Source organism: Lycorma delicatula, chromosome 5 (assembly GCF_047948215.1).
Source record: "Lycorma delicatula isolate Av1 chromosome 5, ASM4794821v1, whole genome shotgun sequence".
Classification (NCBI taxonomy): Eukaryota; Metazoa; Arthropoda; class Insecta; order Hemiptera; family Fulgoridae; genus Lycorma; species Lycorma delicatula.
This window is the reverse complement of record NC_134459.1, coordinates 49,874,923-49,891,723: the sequence shown is the minus strand read 5'-3', so window position 1 is coordinate 49,891,723 and position 16,801 is coordinate 49,874,923. Positions and strand designations below refer to the sequence as shown.

The window sequence follows — 16,801 nt, the reverse complement described above, 5'->3', positions numbered from 1 at the left end:
TAAAGGCAGTTACTTTTATACGGATTTGAATACTAGATTGTGGATACCAGTGTTCTTTGATGGTTGGGTTTCTATTAAACACACATCTCAGAAATGGTCGAACTGAACTGTACAAGACTACACTTCATTTACAATCATACATATCATGCTGATTCATCCTCTGAAGTAATAGCTGAACAGTAATTCCCAGAGGTTAAGCAGGGGAAAAAAGTTTTCTTGATGTCTAACAATCTTACAGTGTTACGATGGTTTTAAGTATTATAATCTGAAATGCATAAAACCCCTCTACAATATTTTATTAGATATGTAATTCACAATTATTTTTTTAAACTTATTTTTGTTGCAGAGGAAAATCTATTCATCCATTTTGTGATAAGGTGAAACGTGATCCATTAGAGACAGAATGTACTGATGATAGAAGTTCTGTAGCTCTTTGTAACCTCGTCGAGTATAATTTAAGTTTACCACATCTGTATCAGGTTGATGTTTTTCAAGTTTTTTTTCTTATTTAAATACTTTTTAAAGCTTTATATATTATATTGTGTTTATTGCTTAGCACAGCATTCGTAAGATTGTGCTATACTATGTTATTGCACTATAGGATAAGAAAAAAGAAAATTTTTTTTAATTAACAGAAATTAGAAATTGTGTAGTAAAAAGTATTAAATCCCTTTTAATGTTAAATCTCTTTCTGATAGAGATGTAAAACTTTCAGGATAATGTATGGATGAATTATTCTATCCTTAAGACATTAGAGCATCTTTTCAGTAGCACTGGGAGGATGGTCTAAAAGATTTGCTGCTTCTATTGTAAATATAAGAAAAATGGTACAAAGAAAAACACTATAATGTCCTAATTAAAAAAGGTAGGAGGACAAATTTCATATTGTTCTACTTTTCAAAATTCTTTTGGCTTTGTGTTAAATTGAAGTAGGTTATTAAATGTATTTAATGTTTCATGTTCTCAGATGGTAAAAATAAAATGAAAACTAAAAAGCTTTCATGAATATTAATTTTTAAAAGTAATAACTACAGTTTAAAATGTATTGAGTAAATTCAATGAAAGATTTAAATTATAATAAAGGAGCATGTATCTTATTATAAGTATAGAAGATAAAAGAAATCGACCATGACCCAATATTGCTTAGAAACTGGCCATAGAATAAGTGGACTGGAAACTAAAGCTTCAAAAATGTTTCTGGAATTAAGTAGAAACTTACTTTAATAACAATGGGGGAAAATACTCATTGTTAAATGGTGGTCAGAGACATATATATATCTTTTTGAGAATTTTAAATATATTAAAGATCCTTTTGTAATAGTTTTCCACTTTTCTATTAAACATTTATATTGCCAAAATTGTATTTAAAAGAGAAATATGATAGTTGAAGGTTCAACCTATTTCCACCTTTCTTGAGGTAAATTACTATCTTATTCTATACATGGCCATTCTGAGTGGGAAATTTAATTAGTTCAGATTGTATTGTATGTAAACTAATGTTCCACTTTTGACTTATATTGTCCAAAACAGTACTGTTTGATAAATTTTTATCAAAAATGTATAAATTAATTTTTTTTGTAGTATTTTATAACTATTCATTTGTTAATTACCATTGATTTTTTATCAGTATTTATTTGTATTCTTTTTTATATTATTTTATGAATAAATTATAAACCAAATTGATCCACCTAAGTCCAGAAATATACATCAAATATATTATAAATTTTTTTTATTTTTTATTTTAAAAATTAAAACCTTTTTAAATTTAAATATAGAAAAAATGTAGTAAAAATTAAATAAATGAATAACTAGGATTAAAAGCAACCTGTAACTTGGCCAGCAAAATAAAATTATTTATGGCATTATTCATACTCATAATATACTATTATGGACACAGTATGTCGATGATATTTTTGTTGTTTATAATCCCATTATATATAATGAACATCTAATAATTTTCAATAAATTAAATTCATATTATAATGGTTTGAAATTTACATTAGAAATCGATATAAAAAGAACAATAAACTGTTTAGATGTTAGTATTGAAATTAATAGTAATAATAAATTTATAATGTCAGTATATAGGAAACCCACAATCAGTAAAACCACAATAGATAGATATTCAAATCATCCTTGGTCACGCAAAATTAATACATATACAACATGATTAATAGAGCAATTAATTATACACAATATAATAAAAAAATAAAAATAAATTAAACAAAGAAATAGATTTAAAACAAATTTCTATACATAATGGTTATAAATACACTTTAATTGATAATATATACAAAAAACAAATTTCAAAAATTAACATTATTACATCTCTAATACCTACAAATGGCACACCAAAAATTAACAGTGTATATTTAAAATATTTATACTGATAACATAGTTGAATGTATAACTAAGGTTTATGATAAAAATAAATTTAAACCTGCATACAAGACAGATAATCATATAATAAAATATTTAAAAAGCAGTAATCATACTGAGTCAATTTATACAATTTGTGTGGAATTTATAAAATAAAATGCAATGACTGTGACCACACATTTATATAGGAAAAACTAATAGATCTTTTAAAACCAGACTTCTTGAACATGTTAGACATTATAAAAATGAAAAATTGGGTTTATCTAATGTTTCTGACCACCTTATTAACAACAAACACTATTTCTGATATTCAAGCCAATTTGGAAATATTGGAAATCAAGAAATATAATATGAATAATAATAATAATAAAAGTTTAAAGATTTTGGAGAAATTCTACAAATATAAAAGAAAATTCAAATTGATCAGACCGTGTTTGAGGGAGATCGTCTTATAAAAACTGCAACAGACAGCAGCACTCATCTAAATTAATATTCATTTTTCATTATTTTAATATTTTTATTATATAATAACGGAATTAATTTCAATCTTGACTGAGGATGTGGGATCTGCAAAAGTACTTTCACAAAAGATTAAGGTAAGATATGCCTTATCTCAATATTCTGTACTCTGTGGTTTATTTAATATAATTGAACAGTACAGACGAATAATATGAATCTTAAAAAGCTAAATTTCAGTAAAATATAATTTTTTTTAGAATTCCAGTGGGTCTAGGTGATTTAATGAACAAGTGTTTTTCTGTTTTAGTGAACAGTTTTTTATTCTTTTTTTTATGAATGATTTTATTCAAATAATGGATCGGAATACTTTTCATTGCATTCACTATTTTTCATTTAATTTTAAATATTATTATTAGACATATATATCAAAAAGTTGTTTATTATGATGTTAATTTAATATTTTTTTGGACTTTTAAACAGAATTTTGACAACATACCGCATGTGCCACAAGGACTAGAGTCGTATTATGGTGGATCAGTCAGTCTAGCAGATTACTGCCCGTATATACAAGAATTTACATGGCGGTCTAATAATGTTGTCGTCAGAGGATCTCATTGCCAGTATCCTGAGAATAATCCTCGTAAGTTAAAATAATAATTTGTTGTAAATGTGTTATTTTAAAATTAGCTTGCTTTTATATTGAGAGTTTCAATAATGAGATGATTCAGATTTTGAAAACATATATTAAATTATTTTTCACAATGTAATACTCAAATTATAAATATATTCATATCATACATACATTTAATTTCACAACTTATTTTGAAAATGATCTCCTCTAACCTCAGTATGATTCTTTTTCATTTCATAACATTAGCAGGCAATTTTAATAATACTTTTTCATTAAATACTACTTATTACTTGAAATCTCACTTTCAGTGTTAGTTTAATTTTCAGTTTGTCAAATGTATGAGAAATCTTTTGAAAACTACACTTTTTAAATAGTCTTTTTAAATGTAAATAAATAAATGTAAATATATATATATATATATTGGATTATGTATAACTTTAAGTATGGATGTAACTGTTGCTCTCAGGTATGCTTATCATGTATTAGTAATTTATGATAATAGTAGTAGTGTTCCTGTTATCTGATATTTTTTAGATGATAAACTTTCTTAGGATAAGGAAATTGATTTTATTTGTAACAAGATCAAACTATATTGTTTTGTTTTAAAGTCTTGTAATCAAACATGGAATCATTATTAAATATTTATAGACTCCCATCTAATCAGAATATTTTATATTTTAGATTTACTTGAAAAAGTCAGAATAAGTTTTCTGGCATAAAATTTGGCTATAAGGTTTTTGTTTGGTGCTGGTAAATATGATTCATGTAAAATGATTTTTAGTAAATTTTTTAAACACTTTCTTTTCTATTTATTTACGTTTAAAAATTAGGATAAAAAACTATGTTTTCTTGTACCAAACCAAACCCCACAAAACTGCAAACATTTTTGCAATATCCAACATAATACAAAAATATGCAAATCTTATTTTGCTTTTTAATTTTAATAATACCTAATTAACTAAAAAAAACATCCTATTAATTTATTTAAGTTAAATTAAAATTTAATTTTGTAAGCAATTTCATTCTTTTAATGAATTTTTAAAATAATATTAATTTCATAAATCTGAATTTATTTTCATACTTGTTTGATATGTTCTAAAAAATGTATTTGGTTAGCAGTAATCCCTAAACATTTCCTAATGATACTGATTTTGTTTATTTACCTTGATAAGCATCACTATTATTTTTTAACATTATTATTTTTATGTATTAATATGGACAATAACAATTTTTGTTGTTTATTTAATAATTTTATACTATGTAGTGCTCCTTTAATTAACTTATTATTTATGATGTGATTGATAGTTGTATAATTATGTTATGATCTGAATAAAGTATTTATTTATAATATTCAGAAAAAGGGTGACCACATTTTGTTTGTTTCCCTTTATTAATATTCATTCTATCTTTATTTAGAAATATTTAAAAATTATACCTACTAGAGTATATATTTTGTGTTTATTTTCAGATAAAGACAAGAACTTTGCATTAGAATCATATAGCAATGACTCTAAATGTTTCGATCACACAGATCAGATGTGGGAGGAGAGATCATGTCGTCAAGTAAGACAATGGCAACATTGGGGTTCTGGTTGCTACCAGTATAAATGCTATTCTGGGCGATTGCATATATTGGTATGACAAAGATTTTTATTAATTGTTATAATAATAATAATAAATTCATAGTTTTAAAAATATATTTGTATGTATGTACTTTATCAAATATAAAATAAAAATAATTTAATTGTCAAATACATTCAGTAAATAATGAGGATATTATTTCAAATATTGCAAAAAGCTTTGCCAGTAATGCTCAATGGTGTTATATCCTCTGCTAATAATTAATTATTCGCAAGTGGTAGCGTCTTGGCCTTTCATCCGGAGGTCCTGGGTTCAAATCCCAGTCAATCATGGCATTTTCATACACGCTACAAAACATTTATCTCATCCTCTGAAGTAATAGTTAAGGGTGGTCCTGGACGTTAAAACAAAAAAAAATCATATAGGCATTAAAAATAATGCACATTTAAATCATACATTAATAAGCACAAATTGATATATTCATTTGAAATTATATTGCGATTTTAATTACATAAATGTATAATTTCTATTCATACAACAACAATAGGCTGACACCTGATAGCAGTATCAGGTGTCAGCCTACACAAATTCAATGAAATAGTTGTTCAGATACTGCTATGCCATACCTCCCATCTTGCTTTCATTCCACTGCTTTGTAGATCCTCATATCTTCTCAATATTATTGGTGTGAACCCCCTTCTTGGTATCCTTGAAATTACACTTATGGTTCACTTTAAAATGTTTAAAGCCCACTCTTTCTGTATCTGTTTTAATGTACCCTCTCCAGCTATCCAAACAGATATTGGTCCCAGGGATAATGTGACTAACAACAATGACAAACAACATATCAACAGTACAGTCAACCATGGAAACCAGGAAATACTGATCAGTCTCGTAGCACAAACTCCCAAATACCCATTGTCATGCTAACACTCTGCCAGCATTCATCTTATACCAGGAAAACAAGCTGTTATTTTTCTTCATCATTTTTCTGGGCTTTTCTATTATCCCATCCAAATCCACTGCACATACCTCTCACATGTAACTGTTGCACTATCTAGCTAGTTGGCTAACAAGCTACTAACTGGCAGCTACTGTCTCCGTATAATAGATGTTAACTGGGCCAATCAGTAAATAGGTCATATAACTAGTGCAGTATGGTGACCATAATTTTGCAACCAATTACCAACTTGCATATTAACAATATAATGACATGAACACACAATGAATCGTTAATACACAAAATTACAAAAATATAAATTCATATTACCTTCATTGCCACATTTTCTACTGAGGGAAGAAAAACCCGAGGTCTTGCAAAGCCAGAAATCATTATCATCCGCACAGGTAAATCCCAAATTTTGAACATAATAAAATAAGGGTTGATGAGCACCGTGAAACCCACTGAGTTGGTCTGGTGGTGAACATATCTTCGCAAATCAAATTCGAAGTCGAGAGTTCCAACGTTCAAATCCTAGGAAAGGCAAGAATAACTTTTATATGGATTTGAATACTAGATCGTGGATACCGTTGTTCTTTGTTGGTTGGGTTTCAATTAACCACACGTCTCAGAAATGGTTGACCTGAGACTGTACAAGACTACACTTCATTTGCACTCGCACATATCATTCTCATTCATCTTCTAAAGTAATCCTGACAGTGGTTCCAGAGGGTAAAAAGAAAAAAAACACCATGAAACACAGATGTATAGAGTACAACTGCTGCATGAACCTTGATAAGACACTATAAAATAAAATAGAATAGTATTGTCTAATATCACCTTGTTAATACAGAATTAATGATGACAACCAATTTCATTTTATAAATAACTCAAAAATAATCACTGGAAAATAAGTACATATTGGATCACTGAATTAATACTAAAACTATATGAAAATTGAGGGCATCTAATTAACAGAACAGTACATACAATAAATGTATGTAGTCATAATAAATAATAATCTATTTAAGTAAATTTATAACTGTAACTGAAGTGATAGCTTGTAGAAGTGTACTATTTTCTTTACTTTTATCCTCACAATCTATTATTTTTACCCCTGGAACTTTTCAAATCTACTGTATTATCTATTTTCTCAGACTTCATGGACTCAGTACTTTATATCAGTATGAAATTTTTTTATAAAAAAAGTTATGTCTAAAGGGTGATCAAATAAAATATTAATTTACAGCATTATTTCATCGCCTTTAGTCGTACGTTGGATTATATTTTTTTTTATAAATGTGGAATTTTGGCTTTTGTGTGTGTCTTTATAAATTTTATTAGATGTCTTTTTAAATTTTATTTCAGGTTGGTAATTATTCATATACGTGTTATTCAGAGGGTCAGCAATTACCAATAAGAATTATATCAAACGGTTGGCTACATAAAGGAGCTCTTGTTTGTCCTTCCTGTGAACAGTTATGTCAGGTAATTAACTCATTAATTATATATTTTAAATAAATAATATTTCAGCACTTTTATTGATATTCAGTAGTGTAAAACTTTACTGAGAGAATTATTTTAAAATAAATTTCTCCAATTGTTCAAATGAACATAATTGGTGTTAGAAAAATTCACGGCAACAGTGAAGTGGAAGTTATAAAGAAGAGAGGCAAAAGTTTTAAAGGATTTTTGCAAATTCATCAAAAATTTCTAAACACACTCACACAAATTGAAACAATTACGTGCAACCTCATATCTAATTTACAATTTAATTATTTGGATGTTATTTTCATTCAACTATATTAGAAACTAGACAGAAAGTGATTTAGAAAAAATATGAAGTGAATTGGCAAGATGGCAAAAACTGTTAAGTTTCAAGTCACAAAGGAACTGAAGAGAATAAGATACTATTTTTTGATGTTAGATTCTTAGAAATTGTATAAAAATGTTATAAAATAAATAATATCGTACAAAAGAATAGAGTTTCTTTACCTGTCTTTGGTACCTCAGGAACTATTCTGTCTGTTTGAAAAGTGCTTTCACTCTCCATGCATTTACATATTGTAGTTAATCTTCAACTTGCAACTTTTTACATAGCTTATAAAACCAGTTTCTCAGCATTCTTAAACAAAATTTGACAAAACAACACACTAACAATCAGATAAAATATAAATTGAAAAACATAATTATTCAATTGCATAGTTAAGGGGTTTTCTAACCTTTTTATGACAAACATCATTAACACCAAACTGGTTTGATTAATAATTAGGAGTAGATGGCCTTTAAAGAACAAATTCCATTAATTTGAAAGCAAGTCATTTACAAAATTTAAAGAGTTATCACATTTTGTCATACTACTCAGTGAAATTTATTTTGTATTTATGTGCGTGCATTTGTTTTCTTTTTTATAGGAGGAATTATCCTCTGTAGGAGATCGCTGTAAGCCAGATGGGGCATTACCAAAGAAAGTATCTTATCACTGGGACCAGTTATCATGCAAAGCAACATTCAATAATTATAATAATAGAGAATTAATTATATTGACATTATTAGTAGTTGCAGTAACATTAAAGTCATCTTGTATATCAACAGTTATTATGGGTGTAACGTAACAGTAATTAATTATTCATTAGACAATAATATTTAATATTTTTAATAATAATAAATTAAAGTGAACTCTTATGGTTCTTATGAAACGTATTCAATCTCTATTTTGTTTAATATTATATCAACAGTGCATTCAAACTTTCATAACTCAAAAAAAAAAATATAGCTTTTTGCTATATAAACTTTTGAGCTATATAAACTGATATATTTCAAGAAATGTAATTGAATTTCATTAAAAGAATTCTCTAAGGAATGATCAATGAGACTGAACGATGGTAACTGCTGAGTCTTATAATTGGACTAACAGCCTGCTAAGGAATAGTATAATTTCAAAATAAGAAACATATTAAAAAAAATACATATGCTGTATTCAGTAGTGGTTATTTTGGTAATTATCGCTACTAGGACACCAGGTCTAATTTTTTAATATTCATAATACTTCCTAGTTATCATTATTCTATAATTTTAATACTTTTAAAGGTTGGGAAATTATAATTTCAGAATTTACCCCATTATTTATCTAAAGCAACATCAGTCTCTGATATTATTTTGCATAATTTCCTCCAGTAGTGGGTTTTTGTAATTATAGAGCTTAGACATTGCAGTAGAATTGTTTTAAATATGTGTTTCATGTTCATTATACACCATTTTAAAGATAAATTGTAGTAAATTCCCTACAAAACAGTATTTACAATTTCCGAAAAGAGATGGGAATACTTCACACCTCAACCTTTATATTTTGTGTCAGGATTCACAAAATTGTATATATGGTTTATGGTATGATGAGTAAATCCTTCTCTATTAAGGCAGTTGCTCAATCACCAGCTGTTAAATTCAAGGCACATAATCGTTCTGTCCAGATGTGTTTGTTCCTTGGTAATTGAAAGCAGCATATCCATGATATTTGTTGATACAGGAACAAAAAAAAACATTTTTTAATGTCTTCATTCTACTAATATTCAGTTAAAAGTCCGTGGCTATATTTTCACTATCTAAATTTAGTTTTGTCTGTTTCAGCTATCTTACTTTCTACCTCAACTATCATAGAATCAGTTAGATATATTGAGCTTGTTACAAATGAAATTTTGCTTAGCAGATGTAAAAGTACTCAAAACAACACAAAATAACATACTTTTTCGTGCAGCAAATTACAGTTTTTGAACCACACATCTGTAGCTGTAAAATTTAATACCACAATGCTTTGATACTATTCTCCATTTATTGTTCACATTTATTATATTTTATTGTAACAGAATATTCTATTACTTAGGGCATTATTTCACTCTCCAGACACTTACATGTGAACAGTAATAATAATAACAAATTTAATTTCTTCAGTAAAAAATATTTTATTGGGATATTAATTTCTAGGATTATAATATTAAAGATAAAATTTAAACCACGTTTACCTTATTTTTTAATATGTAAAATTTAGAAAAATATACCCACCCAATAAAGAATGTAGATGAAACGTACCTTATAAATGGGCGGGAGCTATTTGCTTATAAATCACTGTTAGTATATTACATTTTATCATAACAGCTCACTCATTTAGTCTCATTAACACTTAATTCCAATGCTACTACTGTATAACCTAAGTGTTACTTACAATTCCAAACTTAATATTATTGTATTGCTATAGTGAACATTGTTTCAATTTCATCCGAGTACCTGATTAACAGGCAGTTACACAGTTTATTTTTGAAGTACTTTATAGAATTTTCCCCAGTTTCTAAAAAACCAGGAAGCAAATTATAAAATATATGTTACAGAGAAACCAAATGTTTTTGAAACAGGTACAACTTGGCATTGGTGCACATAGCATGCTGTTAATTACCTGTCTGGCACTACAGGGAGTTGTTTCTAAAGTCACCATTCTTTATTACCTCTTTTTTTTTATAAAGTCTAAAACCCTATAAACAAAAAATACCTTATTTGTAGAATTCTACTCTGCATAAACAGTGGAAACAAACTGGATTTTCTCTCCTTGCTCCAATTACGAGACTAACAATTTTTTTTTTTGAAAACTCCTTCGATTGATATGATTGGTTTATTTTATTAAAGTAAACAAAGAGGTCTAAGCAAAGAGGAGGGACTCAAGAGAGGCTCTGTCTGAGCAAAAGGACTTCTCAAATGAAAAATGAATCTTAAGAGCACTAGCTCTTAAGATTCGTAGCTTAAGAGCAATTGAATTTTTTACTTTGTTTGTATGTCTATTTTTACTTCGTTTACATGTTTGTATGTGTATAATGATACACAATTGACTAAAGTTCTTTCATCTTTCTGGCTATTAAATTATCCAAAATATGCTTATTTGAGCTATTTTTGTGATATGTTACAGTATTAAAAAAATAGAAGGGACTTCTGAGTAGTAAAGATTACCATTATTCTTTAAGGTTAACTAATTGTTAACTGTTTGTTAATCTAGTTGTTTATTCATATTCCAAGTATGCTATTGTGTTATTTCTCAGAGTGAATTAATGTTAAGGAACAATTTTAATCCTTTAATGTTGGTAAATTATTAAATAGTTTAAAACTGTTAAAAATTAATTAACGCAATAAAATTTAATTGGTTTGTTTATTTCTAAACTTTTTAATAGTAAGTTTAACTTGCAGTAATGAGAATTCATTACTCGATTAACAAAATGTTTTTTTTTTCTTCGGGTGATAAATCCCAAAAAAATGTTTAAAACATTTCTGAACTCTAAAATGTTATTTGTGTACTCGTTTAATTGGAGGGTTTGGAAAATATTCAACTTTAACTTATGCTGTCATGAATGTGAACAATATAAAAAACTTGTAAATAATAAAAGCTCATACGCAGTTTAGTTCATAACTTAAGCATTTAGCTTACAAGTTTCAAGGATTAGAATTATGAAAAAGGTGGATTATGAATTAGGTGCAAAAGGTTAATATAGGACTTAATAATTCACTAGACTAAAATAAAGGAAAAATTTACTTTTGTCCTGAGTACATAGTTGAATTAATTTCAAAAATTTGACCTTTTCTAAAGTTACTTTTGTTTACATGTATGTCAGTATACCTTTGAGGTATAAAGTTCTACGATTTGTGAACTGCTGGTGTAGTTTATAAAAAAATTAAAAGTTTTTTACAAAAATTATTTGTTTGGACATTCTTAAGTTATAAAAATTGAGTTATGGAGGTTTGACTGTATTTATTAGTGAAGATGATTTGGTTGTCTTTATTAGCCTTCTTTGTCATAGTATTTAATTTTATTATTAATAATTAAAAGATGTAGATGTTTATATTATTGTCGGTGTCAAAATATTTTGATGTGTGTGTGTGTGTTTGTTTGTTTATTTTGCAGAAAGATGGCTAAGTTTTGACAACAGTAATATAATCTTATGTTCTAGATGTGTACCTTAATACCTACAGTGTTACTTATTATTATCATTATTATTATTATTATTATTATTATTATTATTATTATTATTATTATTATTATTATTAGAAATGTTACTACTTACCACCAAATAAGACTATTAAGAATTACTTTATTCTCTAGTGGTGTGTGTGTGTGTGTGTGTGTGTGTGTGTGTGTGTGTGTGTGTGTGTATGTATGTATGTATGTGTGTGTGAACATGCTTCACACACATCCTTGTGTGTATATATATATATACACTACTTTTTTGTCTTATGAATGGGTGTTAAATTTATTTTTTAACTCTTGGTGAGCAAAATAAAAATATTTGTGAGGATACTTTTTCTTGATTTATTATTAAAATATTCATGGCAAATAATGAATAATATTTTGTAATTAGTACACATTCTCTTTCCTGATTATTATAACTGCTGGATAATAGTGCATTCATGTAATGATTTCAAAAAGATTTCATGAATGAATCTCACCCATGCAGTTTAAATTGATGTTAAAGACGTAATAATTGTAGATGCTTAATCTTGTAATAACTGAAAATAATTCTATTCACAAGAGATAAAAGTTATTTTATTGAAAAAAAACTGTTGGTACTGTTGCTATAATGGACTTACCTCTTAATCCATATTTATTGTCTGTATCAAACTTCCACTCTCTTTATTGTAACTATGATTGTTGACATGTTCTTCACTCACATAATGTAGAAATTTATGTGCAGTATTGAAGAGGGCTCATTAATGATAATGACATTTAGTAATTGACAGTTTTTGGAACTCAGTCAATTATGAAGTATTTGATAATGATTTAAAGAGAAAACCTTTTAATTTTATTTACATCTCCACAAACTGAAACCGACTTCCATAATTATTAATGTTTTTATAAAATAAAAAAAATATTGCAACTGTATTCCTGGACATACTGTAGATTAGCTACAAGTTCTAAAATTACTTTTATTACTATTTCTTTGGGTTTTCCTGCTAATGGACAGTCATCAATTTAGATTAAAATAACAGTTTCTTGGTGTTTCTGTGTGCCTAGTAAAATAAGTCCTTACTCCTTTGTGACAGTATCCATTCTTATACCGCAACAATGTTGGATAATACAGTACTTTACTTTTAATAAACATATTTAAAGGGATTATTCATTGGTGATGTGTCACATGTGTCTTGCCTTTTGTTTTTTTATATAATTGAATTGTTTAATTTTTTAAATTATTTTATCTGATTGTCAATTATATCATCATATATAGTAAAATTATTAGCTTTCATTTAATCAGGTCTTTCATTGTCACTTATTTCTGATCTAACCTGCCTTTTTTATAATTATTTAAACTACTGATTGTTGTTCTCTTGAATATTTACTTGGTTAGGAATATTTAAACGTGGTTGAAAAATTTGTTGAATAAATTTTAAAGTTTATAAAAATAAAATCATCCATCAGATTTTGAAACAAATTCTATCCCAATTGTGTTCAAATTTTTGTGCAAGCTAGTCCATTCTACTATCTTATTGTCTATAAAATTTTAGATTGGTGTCTTTAATCATTTTGGAGTTTGTAAAACCAGTATCAGGGTAAAACCGTATTATCTTTGGATCTTTATAATACATGAATACAAGACAAAGTTCATTATCTTTATTATTGTATCATATTTATTTGATAAAATATATTGCTTAACATACATTTTAAGGGCTATTTGAACAAGATTAGTTCAACAAGTGATTAACAAGTCAGGGTACGCACAGGGAACTAAAAAATGGTAACTTACATTCTCATTGTGATAACGTATTGTAAAAAAATTAGTAATGAATAAAATTTTAATGTCATTCAACACACCATAAAATAATATAAAAGGTAGTGCAGTTTATTTCAAAATCTGAATCTTTTTCTTCATTAATTTTTATTTTGTAATGCTACTTTGATTAATGTTGCATAGTTTTATTTGATCCCTCAAATCAAATGCTGTTCCTTTCTCTTTGCAAAGAAGTATTATGGACATATGATTTTTGTAATCAAAACACAAGAAAAAATTTTAATAAAAGAGAATAAATACTGAAAACTTGTTATTTAAACAAAAATTGAACTTATCTCAGATAATCAAATACTCTTTATGGATTACAGATAATTTTTTTCTTCTTTTTCAGCATGCTTAAATAATAATTTCCTTAACATGAGAAGAGAGATAAAAAGAAACAAACAGTCAAATTGTTTAGAGAAGGATAAAATTGTATTAGTTAAAAATAACACTTTAAACATTTTACTCTTTAGAAAGTACAAGAGGTAGGGCTAATAATACATCTGAGTTTTAACAATGATTGATTATGATTAATTTAGAATTAGGAAAAGGAAAATTGTTCCAGTATTATGCAATTAATGTAGTTCTTTATTAAGGAAATTTTTAACTCCGTTAGTCAAGTTAGATAATTGGTCAGTAATTTTGTATTCTAAACCTTTTTTCACTAAAAATAAAGAGCTTACTGGCATATTTTTGCTAATAAAATCAATGTACTTTAGAGTGTATTAATCTAGTATTAAGCTCTGGTTCAGCAGGTATTAAACTACACCTATAAGCCTTCTGTTCACTCAAGGCTTATAGTGTGCTCATTTCTGTGTTATATAAGAGTTCTGTGTTTATATAATTATATTGTGTCAAAGTAAACATTAAGTTTTATGAGTTCATCGATCAGTAAGAAAAATAATTGAATATTAGTTTCTGTTTCTTAAATTGATAAATTGGACTGGTACTTAGTACTGATAATTTGTCCAGTCTAATTATGATTTCACTTATATTTTAATTAACTTAAGCCCTCTAGAAACAAATCAGAATAATCCCATTAGATTCAAATAGAATTCCAGCAACAGATGAGAGACAAAAGCATTGATATGTTAATAAGATTTGTCCATGGTTGTGGAAATGATTATTTTTTTATACATTTTCAATAAAAATAATAAAAAAAAGATAATATTTAAAAGTTATTTTGGTTCATAGTAAAAAACACAATTTTGTTTGTCAGGTATATTAATTTGTTAGTTAATGTTTTAATTTAATGAATGTATTAAATGTTTTTCTGTGTTAGAAGGTAGACATCATAGGCAGACATGATTCTATAAATAAAAACATTTTATGCTCACACAAATATTAACATCTTTTGTATAAGATATGTCATTTAGGTATGCGTGTGAACAACACACAATCAACTATTGTAAACAACTGATTAAGTGAATGTGGATCAGAACTCACAAGACTTGATGTGTGCAAAACGTCTAAGACTGAATAAAATGTATAAATATTGCTCAAGTTATGAAAGTATTTTTATGAGTGGAATGAAACATTTTCTTTGTTATTTGACTATTAAATCAACAACATTAGTTACTGATAAAAGAGATGGTATTTCTTGATAAAAATTAAATCGTGACAATGAAATTAAGTATAAAATCAATTGCTTGTTTACTTGTAGCAATATTGAAAAAGTAAGTTCAAGAAATGATCATATAACAAGGAGCAGATATTGGTGGTTTAAATTTGCATTGTGGTGTACTATAACAGAATTAATGTATTCAAGAACCATTTGTACCAATTAAAATTTACTAATAATTACCTAAAAAATGCACATATTTAGTCATGATTTTTCTTTTATATAAACAATTCTTGAATATATTATTATTTATGTAATTAAGTGTTATAATCAGATTATAATCTATGGTTACAGCTTACAATTTCAGGATTATAGATTTTTATGATAGAGATTTGAATAACTTATTGTGTATATAGTTTATTATACAAATTAAATTTTGATGTTATTTGTCCTGGGCAAGTAGTGTATTAAAGTAATATACTATAAAAACAGATTTTGGTGCTATTACAAGATTATAATATCACAAAATACAAGTTTTTTTACACAGGAATGTAAAACATCTTTATAAAGTTTAATAACTTGACTAGAAATCTATTTATAAGCTATTTTTATTCATCCAAACTTTACAATTCACTTGTACAACATTAAAATAAAATTATATATGTTTTACATTTTGTTCTTGTAGTAATATGTGTATATGTACCTTATTTTTTAGATAATAGTGTATGTGTGTAAAAGTTTATTTGTGTATATTTAAGATATTATTATATGTAATTATATTGTGACTGATTATTTGTGCAATCTGTATTATATTACATTGTAATTAATAATTTTAGTTATAAATATATGAATAAGCAATAAATCTAAATTTGTTATATATGTATTTATTTTTATCTCTTAATATGTATCTAATTTTTTCTTATAACATAATTCACTTGATGATACATGATTATACTGTGGTAATTCTGTTAATATTTTGTGATAACTGTCTTAATATACTTGAATTTGTACTTTGCTCATTGCTTTTTACCATTCAGTGATCAATTGATTCCTTTTACATTCCTCAATAATTTGTAAATAAAGGTAATTGTAATTTTTATTGTTCTTTTTTTATTGATTAGCTTCCTTCTTACCCTTATACTCATAAATCTGGGAGCTTCTGTTAAGTCCATCCAGACAGCATCAAGAAATGGTATTCTAGTATATGCTGAGGTTATATGTTGTTTCCTGCATCTCTGCTAGTAGTGTATACCACATTTCAGTTGTTGTCAAAATTCTGTTGTTGGCAATTGTTTGAGACTTTCAAAAATTGTAATTTGTGAAAAATGGATGATGGGAATTTTGTGTGATGATCAAACATTACTTTTTGAAAGGCAAACTAAAGCCACATAAATGTCATATTACAGTGATTCAGCTCCATTGATTAGAACAGTTTATAAGCAGTTTGGTCA

General features: G+C 26.7%; 1 protein-coding gene across 2 annotated transcripts in view; it reads left to right on the top strand.

The window, feature by feature from the left end:
* Positions 1-16,447, top strand: part of Invadolysin (leishmanolysin-like peptidase, invadolysin) — a 461,280-nt gene extending 444,833 nt beyond the window's left edge. The window contains exons 10-15 of one of the 2 annotated variants that reach the window (XM_075366080.1): positions 347-479; positions 3,319-3,478; positions 4,938-5,104; positions 7,359-7,478; positions 8,405-8,607; positions 14,139-16,447. In XM_075366080.1, coding sequence (XP_075222195.1) covers positions 347-479; positions 3,319-3,478; positions 4,938-5,104; positions 7,359-7,478; positions 8,405-8,605 — 781 coding nt within the window. In that variant the 3' untranslated portion in view covers positions 8,606-8,607; positions 14,139-16,447. Of the gene's footprint in view, positions 1-346; positions 480-3,318; positions 3,479-4,937; positions 5,105-7,358; positions 7,479-8,404 lie in introns of both variants that reach the window. The other variant, XM_075366079.1, reaches the window with a different exon arrangement.
* The last annotated feature ends 354 nt before the right edge of the window (positions 16,448-16,801 follow it).